The sequence below is a fragment of the Lissotriton vulgaris genome, chromosome 11 (assembly GCF_964263255.1).
Source record: "Lissotriton vulgaris chromosome 11, aLisVul1.2, whole genome shotgun sequence".
Classification (NCBI taxonomy): domain Eukaryota; kingdom Metazoa; phylum Chordata; class Amphibia; order Caudata; family Salamandridae; genus Lissotriton; species Lissotriton vulgaris.
In genome coordinates this window covers 408,592,094-408,604,387 of record NC_141699.1, presented here as the reverse complement: position 1 = coordinate 408,604,387, position 12,294 = coordinate 408,592,094, and the positions used below count along the sequence as shown (strand labels likewise).

At 46.2% G+C, this 12,294-nt stretch overlaps 1 protein-coding gene across 1 annotated transcript in view; it reads left to right on the top strand.

Annotated features, from left to right (window-relative positions):
- Nucleotides 1-1,027: 1,027 nt before the first annotated feature.
- LOC147679893 (all-trans-retinol 13,14-reductase-like) overlaps nucleotides 1,028-12,294 on the top strand; it is a 221,280-nt gene continuing 210,013 nt past the window's right edge. The window contains exon 1 of the mRNA XM_086943456.1: nucleotides 1,028-1,379. Coding sequence (XP_086799582.1) covers nucleotides 1,214-1,379 — 166 coding nt within the window. The 5' untranslated portion in view covers nucleotides 1,028-1,213. The remainder of the gene's footprint in view (nucleotides 1,380-12,294) is intronic.

Sequence of the window (12,294 nt, the reverse complement as noted above, 5' to 3'; positions counted from 1 at the left end):
AGACGGGCACAGGACATGCTGTCTTTTAGGAAACAATTTAAAATGTGGCTGTTCCAACAATAACATCTGTTTATCAGGGAGGGCCGTGTTTTGCCTGTTTTTTGGAGATTAGCGCCGGGACACTCCCTGTGAGTATCCGCGCGCTTTATAAATACCCAATTTCAATTTATTTCATTTCATAGATACGCAGTTATTGCTCACTGTACCCAAGTTACATGAAATAGGAGACATTCCTTATGGGTGGCTAAATATTATTACGTTTTATCACCTCTGCGTGCAAGTTTTGGTCAGTAAGTAAATTGTCTTAAATGGGTACGACATTTGTTGTAAGGCACACATTGCACAAAGGCTACACATGTGCCTTCCATCATGTTTAACATGACCAACTGTGCCTTCCGTGTGGCTTCTGGCCTCCACGCTCCATGTTCCTTCACCTACAGTAATTCTTCATTTTCCACCTGCACGCTTCGCCTCACGTGAGTCCTTTGTGTTCCTACCGCCTCAAAAAATTATGCTTTTTGTGATACTTGTTTTTATTTACCAGCCCAGCTCGGATGGGAAAAACTAATAATAAAGCAAAGCCATTGTGAGACCTATTGTCTTTGCCATTGCTTGTTTACTGCGGTGTTCACCTAACGAAGTAGAATAAGTGTGTTTTGAACCAACCCTAAAGTAACAATGTACCTCATTCGAACTTCAAATGTTAATACACTTGGAAACATTGGTAGATAGTTATAGATCAGTGAGAGCGCCGCAAGTTGCCTTGTCACATCGATACGTCTTGTTTCTTCCAAAAAAATACATTAAAAAAACACAGTACACCTTTCTTACAGGGTCTTTCCAGCCTAGCCTTTCCATGGGGGGGTTGGGGGGGGGGGGCGTAACTACAAATCCCAGAATGCTAATGCGATTGTTTAAAAAGTAGTGTGAATTGTGATCTATCACAGTCGTGTTCCAGGTGATGGAATGGTCTTCTTCTGAGGCGAGAGCACCACGAAGCTCTCTTTTCTACATCTGCCGATGGATCACCCCGCAGGATCTTTCAAAGGCGACGTCGAGTTCCACTAGTGGTTGTAGTAACTCTCCTGTTACTTTAACGCAGGCAGGAAGTGGCGCCTGGAGCGGAGCCAAGCAGTGATTCTGAGGCCCTGCCCTCCACCGGGCACCGCGCACTGAGAGACTGAGGACGCTTCAGGTAGCACCTGCCGGCACCATGTGGCTCCTGTACCTGGCATCCGTACTGCTCCCCCTGCTCCTCGTCGCGAAGCTATGGGGGAGGAGGAAGAAGGGCTCCCTGAACCCATTCCAGACGGATGCCCGGAGACCCCCGGCCCCTCTCGTCACCGACAAAGCTGTCCGAAGGCAGGTCATCAAGCAAGGTAAGCAGCCGGCTGTCCCCGCCTTTCAAGCAGCCTTCCCGAGACCCCGGCATGGCACGTGACGGCCAGACTCCTCGCGCACTGTCTCTCTGCTCATCACGTGATTAGGACCACATGTCCTAGCTCTAGAATGACGTTCTTTCAGAGCTTCGCGACCTGCTCCGCTCTTTATAAACATAACCGTTGTCCTAGTGAAACTGTCTGAAATAGATACTCAGTTCGTAAACTAGACGTTAACCTCCCTCGCCGCCTATCACTTCTGTTTTAGCGCAGACATCCCGTGCGGATGTCCTCAGATTACCCGAAAGCACAGTAATTAATGATTAATCCACCGAGTTCCTAATAATTAGGCTGAGTGTGTGTACAGCACGCGTGAGTCAGCAGAATAAACCAAACCAGCGGTAAAATAGTTGTGCAGGTCAACGCGCCTGTGTCTGGTGAAACTGTCTGAAATATTCACTCAGCCTTTAAAACAGAGCCTAACCCTCCCTCGCCTGTCACTGCTGTGTAACACAGACATCACACCCGCTTCTCGTCAGATTAACTGAGAGACCTGTAATTAATCAACTGAGTTGTTAATAACTAACCCACAGTGCCTAAAATAAAACGTGTGAGCAAAGAAAAGATTGGAGCGTTAAAATTTGCCTTGTGAATAAACGCAATTGTTTTTAGGAAGCTGAGGTAAACTTCAGTTTCTAAGCGCTCTCCATCACTAGGCAGTGATGGAGAGCTCTTAGAAATTGAAGTTTACCTAGCTGTGCTTCATAAAACAGAGTAATTCCAGTTGTCAACCCATCTTTAGTTACACCCTATTTATTTATTTATTTTAGCAAGTCGTATGTTTTTGTTGCACCAGATAAACCTGTTGTGTGTTCTAGTTTTTTGAAGGAGGAGTTCATAAATCTGTGGGGATTTTTATCTCTACATGTTTTATGAGTTCCAGTTTATGTGTAGTTGGGTGTTTTGGAGAAAGTAGTTGTGACGGTTCTTTCAATTTGTGTGTTTATTCAAAATAAAAAGAATGCTGGTTCGATCTACTGGCTACTTCCACCATTTGAACCCATGCAAAACCCAGCGAGGTTCTCGGTAACCCGGACTACTGTAAGTACAGTCTTCAAAGCTCTCTCCCTCACACACATGCACACGCACTAGCAAAATATTCACATTCGTACACATGCACCACACCACATACTAGGACTGCTGCTCAATACTTTTTTCCTTCTGACGTTTGAAAGTTGAACTAAAAGTGTCTTTGAAGTAAGAGAAAAGGCAGGTGCTTTCGGCGCTCTGTGTTGGGCTTGTGAGATGAGATTTGATACCCCGAAACCGGCCTCAGGATGCTTGCTTTCCAGTCCAGCTAGGACCTGGTCTGACAGTTCGGGCTGGAATGTTCCGATGGAAAAGAAGACTGATTTGCATATGGCTTGCTCTAAACTGTGGAGGCATAGTGAGCAAAAGAACAATGGATTAAACCCAGATGTCTGAGAGATTGAATATTTTCAGCACTCCGTCCATCATCTTGTTGTGTTTGCTATGTTTGCGCTAAGTGGCCAAGGGTATGCCCAGATGTAGGTCCATTGCTTGCTGTGTAACTGGATTCAAGCTAACCTGGCTGTTAAATTAATTAATTAAGTGTGTGCTTATATAGCGCAGGAATCACTCCCGAAGGGGTACCTCCGCGCTTCGACCGCTGCGAAACCCTTCCTGGCTTCCCTGAGAGATGGTCCCTTAATGGGTATCTCCAGGGTGAGACCAGGCATCCCCGGCGGTCTGGTGGGGCCGTTAGTGAAGATGAGGCAAGCTAGTGCCCAGAGTTGCCGAGTGTGATCGCTGATCAGAGTGGGCACCGAGGCGAGAGAATTATCGAGTCCGCTGACCCTGGTCCAGAAACCTGCCGCGTCGGGAATCGAACCCTGGTCCCGGGCCGTCCTCTGCTCTCGGGTCTGCCGCCTCTAACCAGTGAGCCACACTACTTTAAAAAAAACTACTGTTGGGGGGTGAAACCCCGAAACCGGTCCCAGGATGCTTGTTTCCAGTCCAGGGAGGACCTGGCTTGGTGGTTTGACCTGGACTGTTCTCATGACGAACTGGGTCAAGACTGATTTGCATATGGCTGGGTCCAAACTGGGATGGCATAGTGAGCAAAAGACAAAAGGGAGGTACCCTCAAATCCAATAAGGGACAGGGTGTAATTTAGATCAAAATAAAACAGGTCCCTGTTTAAGGATCTAAAGTATCACTACTACACCACTAACGTCTGCTATTGTAAACATACAGGAGGCAGTAGGTAACAATTACCTAGGAATGAATAAAATAACAACCCAGGTTGAATAGCAAAGCGAATACCAATACAAAACAAAATTATCACATTATAATAAAAAATACACAAACGTCAGGGAGCACTGTAAATTTCAATACACAAGAAACTGGTTCTTATAAAAAAAATCAGATATTTATTATTAAAAAACAAGGCTTGGCCCTATACACAATACATGAACAACACAATATACAATTCATTCGTAAAAAAACCAATAAAAGTCGACGCAGCGTTTCAGTGCTTGTGAGGATGTGACACCTTCTTGAGGACGGTTTTCTCTACAGGAAAGATACATGTATTAAAAATGCTAAATATACAAGCTCACTGCTAATACTGACGTTAAGTGCTTTATAGTTAAAAACAATTCGGTCTAGGGGGGCGCTAGAGGGCGCACTGCGGGATGGCTGGCTGAAAAGGCATCTCTGCCGGACGGACAGCTAATCGCTCTATTTTTCCAATGTTCCACAACTGAATCTTCTGTTGGCAGACATTATCCGAGAGTGGAATCTAATGATGGCTCCTAAGCGGCGAAACTACTAATATTTGAGAAGTAACGGCCCTCGGAAGACCCGCGAGCGAGACTGCAGGATCCGGGTAAGAAGGCGCCCGTCACCTTACGGCGTGTCATTGCCCCTGTTGCCTTGCTGATACTCTCTAATGTTGTGCCCCAGAACCCTGGTGCTACGCTCGCTGCAGATGCCGAGCAGTCGCTCATGCAGACCTGCAGAACTGATGCACAATTATAAAGATAAATGATTTTAATCTATGTAGCGCAACAAGATGGCGGCGCCCATAGAGCCACAACATAACGGACGACGAAACGGCAGGGGCTGTTCAGTAACACAATCTGCACTTGCCGCGACTGCGGGGCAATCACCAGCGGATACACCGGTGTTTGAATCCTACGCCACTCCAACCCTGAAACGTGAAGTCATTCTGTTACAGAGTCTACCTGTATGTACCAAGTGAGCCCCATTACGTACTATACTGGAGGTAATATGGCGGCGCACTTTGAAGCAAAGCTCTGAAGTCCCTGCAGTTGTAGCTACAGCACCCCCTCTGGAGCACGGCGAATGCTGTGCGGCAGGGGATATTGTGCTTACGGGGGGGGGGTCAGAGTGCGGCGGCCATTCTGTGCACAGTCTTCTGAGCAGCCCCAACTGGGAGAGAACGCAACCTGCTGAGTGCCGCCCAAACGCCACCACAATTATCATCACCCGGGCGTATATGCCGGCTACGCCATTAGTACTGTAAATATATCTGTGCTGCTCACACAACACATCTAATTATAGCGACAAGGAATGCATATGTGCTCGCTCCTTGTCTTTTTAATGTATTTATATCTGATCTCCCAACCCATTTTAATGATGTAAATTCACATTCCCCTTCTGTAATGGGTAAATAAATCCAATACTTACATTATGCGGATGATACTATTTTACTTAGCCAAACTATGATAGGACTAAAAAGATTATTACATTCTTTTAATATATATGTAACCCAAAATGGTTTAACAATTAATATTAAAAAAACAAAAATAATGTTAATAGGGAAAGGCAAACTTGGAGTAAAGGAATTGAATATCAATGGTTTTTCTGTGGACTGTGTAAAACTTATAAATATTTGGGAATTACATTGGATGATCGACTATCATTTAGACAGCATTTTAATAACTTAAATGCTAAAGGTACCTCACTTGCTTTCGCATTTTGTAAATTAAGAGATAAATTAGTATGCCCCAATTATGACCACCTACTTAAAGTCATGAAAGCAAAACTTATCCCCTCCCTGGACTATGGGTCCATTATTTTTAAGGGTAGAGACGTGAAAGTATTGGAGGCCATAGTTGCAAGGACATATAAATCAGTATTTAGGATTCCTAGGCAGATTTCACGTGCCAATTTAAGATTGGAATTTGGCTTACGGCAACAGCTCTTGGTGCGTAAAGCTGCATTTGTTAAAACACTATTGGCATTATCTCGAGCCGAGGAGGGCACGTTGGCCAATATGTGTTGGATCGAGATTTCAACAAGCGAATATTCTAGAAGCTGGCAGGATTATTTAGCAGAGTGTCTCCTAAAATTCAAATGTCCCAAACTGGAAGACGAAACAAGGAGTAAAATGGTTTATAAAAAATTTATTAATTCAACCGTTGCCTTGCTGTCAGAAGTGTTAGATAAATATGAGTTGGGGAAAAAAAAACACTTTTGGACCATTGCCAATTGCTCCGACAAAATGATGATCCAATCCTATTTACTTTTTCATCAAAAACCCTTAATTAAGAACAAATTCATGTTATTAAGGTTTGGAATTTATCCAACCAAAGATGGAACCCCCAAATGGAAGTCCAAATGGGCATCAAATATTTGTCGGCTATGTGGGCAATATGATGAAACCTTGCTGCATATGGTAACACTATGCCCAAAAATGATGAAGGAAGGGAAAACAATTAAAAAACCTATTTTTGTAGAAATGGGACTTAGGACATGTAGATCGGCATTAATATTTTGCTTAAGTGGTGTCAACGTCCATATAATACACCAATTTGTAAAATGTATGCTTACAGTGGAAATTAAATTATGTAAGGTTGACACCCAAAGTATATGTTAAATTTGTTACGGCTGTGAAATGAGGATGCTGCTGTTTTTTGATGATGAATTATTTCTATGGCTCTTTTTAATGTACTAATTGTTTGTTTTTAGAGTACTACTTTTTAGATAATGTTCTATTTATTATGGTAATTATTTTTGTTGAACGATATACGTGCACTTTATCCCTGAAAAATGCCAAGCCCTATAGACTATTTTAAAAAAGAAATAATAATTTTACATTATCTCGATCTGGAAAAAGTTAATTGATTGTGGTCAATATTATGCATTGTATCCTGGAATATTTAATCTGGTAATGTGTTGTCTTTGTATTTATTTCTGTTCTTTGTTGTAATGGTTTTAATTAATCAACAAATAAATAAATCACTGCATATGTATCGCACCTGGCGGAGGCAACAGTAGAACTTGCCATTGGGGCCCCATCTTGATTGTCGCATAAACTCGTTGCGTGTCCAGCGGCCATTTTGTGCGGATCCCCTGCGGGCCTGTGTGCATCGCGAAGACCTGCTCATCGCTGCCGCTCACTGTCCCCTGGCTGCGCACATGAGGATCCCTTTGCAGAGTACCTGGGCGTGGAAGAATACCATCGTAGCAGAGAGGCATCGATCCAAGTGGCTTGCTGTATCAGCCCTATCACGACAACTCACGAGCCGTGGCGCCTTGCACGGCTATGTCCGCCGCCTACTGATCTGCCCTTGACTAGGGCCCTTCTGTACCGACAACCACTGCATCTTCACTGACCGTCCTTGGTCACCGGCGATCACGGCCCTGGTGTGGCCCTGCTGCTCCACAATGGGGAAACCAGACAAGCAACAGCCGAAGCTCACATTTGAACAACGCAGGCCGACATGAGCCCTCTCTTCCCACTCGGATACGGAGACAGACGCAGACAATACCGCGACACAAGGTATGGAATCCATCCTGAAGGCCATCCAAGCAAGCCTACAAGACATCAATGGCAAATTAGACCACCTCACCTGCCGTCTGGACACCATGGCGGCGAAAGTGGACCGTCCTGGTGAGAGACTAGATGACGCTGAAACTCGGATTTCGTCAGTAGAAGATGAGGCCCATACTAATACATCCAAATGCACTGGCTTTGAAAAGATATTGGAAGTGATCAAGTCCAAGGCCGAAGATTTGGAAGCCAGATCACGCCATAACATACGCATCGCAGGCGTGCTTGAGTCCACAAATACTGGCAAAAGAGAAGCGTATGTAGAGGAACTCTGTCTCGCTCCGTTTGGCAAAGAGAAACTGTCCCCAATTTTTTTAGTAGAAAGAGCCCATCGCTCGTTGGCGCCGCGCCCACCACCAGGCACTCCACCCAGACCAATAGTGGCCCGCATCTTGAACTATCATGATCGAAATGCCATATTGTGGATGGCACGAGAGCAGAAAAATTTCACCTATCAAAACAATCGCCTAGAGTTCTACTGCGACTATATGTTGGCTGTACAGCAATTCCCCAAAGAATTTGCTAACGCAAATGCAAAACTACGAGGCCTGTAGGTAGATAATGCCTTGCTGTATCCAGCACGCCTGAAAGTCACATGGGTGGGGCAAACACTGATGCTCTCCACACCGAAAGCCGCAAATGACTTCATCAAAAAGATTGTCAGTCAACGCAAAGAGCGTAGGCACCAGGATCAAGATCAAGATGCAGAATGAGCGCCATCTGGGGATGAAGCACACCACCGTAGCTGGCGCTTGCGAGAGACGGCCACTCAACGGGTAGTATTTGGGTGGGCGAACCCAACTTCATGTGCTGTCTTGAGGGGGCCACTCTGGAGGTGGTAAGTCTGCCATATGCACTGTTGCCCATTGACCACTTGCACGGTCTCGCTGACACTGATGAAGCCAAACTGATTGGGTCTACCACTTATCACGCCTTACCTAATGGGCGGGACAATCTAGACACCCCCGCTACGCTACGGCAGGGAACTGTAATCACAAACTGAACTTATGCGTGGCAAGGTTTCTTACACATAAATCGGGGTGGTGGGAGACAGCGGCGACTGATAGCCCTATCTGTCGTATACAGGCAAGACTGCTGACGTCTTCCAAGATAAACTGCATACGAATACGCAGCGATTTGAAAGGGGTTCCCCTGATGATTATTGATGCTGCATGGCCACACTGTTGTTAAGTAACATGCCGCCCCTTATCACATATTAGCGATGATCACTCCATGAGACACTGCCTTTATAAGGTCGTGAGATAATTGGGACGTACAGTGGTATGCAGGGCTATGATCATAAAAGGTTCCGATACTAGGGGTGCTGCCTTTCAGACTGGCATAAGTAATCTACTGTGGCACTGCCGTAATGGAAATACCCTTTGTTATTGTTTTGGGTCTGTACCATTATAAGTTTATTGTCGAGCTGACAGCTCTGCACTACGGCTAACTGAAGCACTATGTCTTAGATTGATGCACAGGTTGGTAACCCCTCCCATGCTTGTGACGGAACCGCTCCGTCACAAGCCACGGGTGAGCTGTGCTTGTGACGGAACGGTTCCGTCACGGCCCGCTCGCCGCGCCTGCGCGGTGCTGATTTCGCGCCTGCGCTGACGCTTTGATGGGCGGACGGGTTCGTGACGGAACCGTTCCGTCACAAGCACAGCTCGCCCGCGAGCCGTGATGGAGCGGTTCCGTCACTAGTAAGGAGCCGCCGCGCGGGTGCCCCACCCCCTTAGCGCTGCGGCGGAATAGCCGCCGCAGCGGAATAGCCGCCGCAGCGAAGGGGTTAATAGATAGTTTACTCCGTCCACATCCATTAAGTTGGATGGAGATGTGCAGTCCAGGCGGGCCCCTCCATGGGTGGTCCCCACAAAACTTCTGTGCTATTGGGTTGTTTAATTGGGGTATGGCATCAGGAGGATTGGGCTGCTGTTGTGGGAGGGGGGTGAGAAGGCTGGGGAACTGTTTTAGTTACTGGACCAAACTGCTTGAGATGCATTGCTGAAATCCAAAGCGAGAATACTCAATACATTGCGCTTCTCGCCTGGATGCTCTGTGATTCGCACTCTACATGGGATTATCGAACAAACCAATAAGGGAATGTCTTTAGATCGCAATTTAGTTTCATATGGCACCGACTACACTAAGTAAACAGACATTGAACCTCATCACATGGAACATAAGGGGGTATCTAACCCAAAGAAAATACGACACATTTTTGCGTGCCTAGATTGATGGTACAACGATATAGTACTTTTGCAGGAAACACACAACGCCCCACACTCACATGCGCAAGTTGGTCGACGCTGGGCAGAGTCCATTCATAACTCTAAGTATTCCTCCTACTCCAGGTCTCGATATTAGTGAAAAAAGGGACAAATTTTAAAATTGACACCACAACGCTAGATGTTCAGGGCCGTTATGTCATACCTAAAGGGACGCTACGGGGTCAGCGATTGACAATTGTTAACACATACGGCCCAAACACGGACGCGCCTGACTTTTACCCAGAGATCTGGCAACATTTACATACAGACACTTATCGGATTTTACTATGGGGCGGGGATATGAATCTTGCCCTAGATGATCGTTTGGATAGGTCGGGCCTTACAACTGAGCCGCATAAAAAAGCACGTGTACAACTGCTGGATATCATGTTGGAGTTGAGACTCCAAGACATTTTGAGGGCACGTAACCCGGACATCACCGAAGTGACACCCACATTGGCGGCACATGGCAGTTGGTCGCGCATTGACTATTGGCTAGGTTCAGAAGCAACACTACTCTGGACCCAGAACATCATACACATGCCTAAAATTCTCTCAGACCATAAGCCCGTTAAATTATCCATTCAAGTCCCTAATTACATGCCACCAGCCTATAGCTGGAGGTTTAATGCACCTGCCCTAACAGACACAGTTAACGCAGACACAATACAGAAGGCGATCATTGAATATTTTCAGTTAAATGAGCAATCCACGGAAGATGCAGGACTTTTATGTGAGGCATTTAAAGCCACGATACGGGGAGTTTGCATGAGCAAGACAGTTGGGATCCTGAGGGACATTAGAGCGCAACTGAAACGTTGCGAGTCTAAGCTGAGTACATTGGAACACCAGTATGAAAGGACACAAAACTCCTCTATACTCAGTGAAATTCGGCAAACACTGACGGAACACCAATCCTTTGCTCAAGACGAAATCAAATACCTCTGCAAGCGCCCTGTAGCTAGGGCATATGGAGAGGGGGGTCGCCCTGGACGGGTGCTAGCGTCCAAAATATGAAAAGGCCGCAGACCCCAATCTGTGATGCAGATTTGTGATGACGATGGGACTGCACACACAGACCCAATGGGTATCATGCAGTGCTTTGTTCGGAATTATAGTGACCTATATAAATTGCAGTCAGTTGCTACATCGAAGGAAACACTCCATTATTTAGCGGACATTGCCATCGCGTGGCTATCTGACACACAAAGAACCTATCTATCACTCCCAATCACTGTGGAGGAGGTAACTGAAGTAATCCAGTCATTGCCGAATGGCAAGGCCCCGGGCCCAGACAGGTTCACGTGTGAATTCTACAAAGCATATAAGGACATGCTGGCACCCCATATAGTGGCGATGTTAGGCGCAGCTTTCGATGAACAAATGCTCCCGCCCACACTCCGCGAAGCAATGATCATAGCCCTACTTAAACCTGACAAAGATCCTGAGAGTTGTAACCCGTACTGACCTTTTGTCCTTGCTGAATGTTGACTCGAAGATTCTCGCTAAAATACTCGCTACACGGCTGCAACCTCTTATGACCAATCTGGTCCTTCTGGATCAGTCAGGTTTTATACCCTCCAGGGCCACCACACACAACACCAGGACACTGTTTGCGGTCTCTCACTACCTGATCCCAAACACGAAGGCAGTGGCGGTTATGTTAGATGCCGCCAAGGCATTTGATTCAATATAATGGTCCTACCTAACCATGATCCTTCACAGGATGGGCTTCCCCTTAATGTTCATACAATGGATACAATTATTATACACATGACCTGTTGCGAGATCAAAATAAACGGCTATGTCTATGAGGCATTTACCATAGAACGTGGGATGCTGCAAGGTTGCCCACTGTCCCCCCCCCTATTGTTCGCTTTGGCCCTGGAACCCCTAGCTTGGAAAGTAAGGCAGAATCACCACCCATCAGCGCTTCAGTTCCCGAGTAGACCCCTGCACATTTCCCTTTATGCAGATGACATGTTGCTATATGTCCGGGATCCTGAACTTCATCTCGATCCACTATTTCGCACATCCATAAAATTTGGGGGACACTCGGGGCTCCAATTAAACTGGGACAAATCATCCGTCATCCCTTTAACAGACACCACCCTGCCTCACACGTTGGAATACCCACTGGAATGGCAGATGGATTCCGTGCGCTACTTAGGGGTGTGGTTTCATAGAGACCCGGAAATAGTCATCAGAACCAATCACGGTAGAGCTATAGACGCACTGGAAGACAAAGTTAAAAGATGGATACAGCTTCCCTTGTCGCTGGCTGACCGGATAGCGATAGTAAAGATAGTAATCCTTCCCAAACTCCTATACCTATTTAATAACATCCCCATTACACCACCAGGGGAAGTCTTCAAGCGCATAGCTTCAGTAGTACTGAAACTAATATGGGCAGGTAAACTATCACGGATCAACTTAGCCACACCGACTTTACCTTATTCCAAAGGTGGATGGGGAGTGCCAGACTTCCTGCTTTACTACTTGTGTGCCCAGGCGCAATATGCAACCTACTGGTACCATAAAATTCCCTACCTGACACACGCTGCTGTTGAAGAAGGTGACGCTCTGCCAATCCCTCTAGACGCCATTATCACACATACCAGGCCACCACTACACAATAAAGACATCAACACCATTGACACTACCAATGCAGCATGGAGACGCTTGGGTCAACTAGCGCGTAAGCTGCCACTCTACGCACCAGCATTACCACTACATCATCATCCCAGCCTGTCTGTCAGGT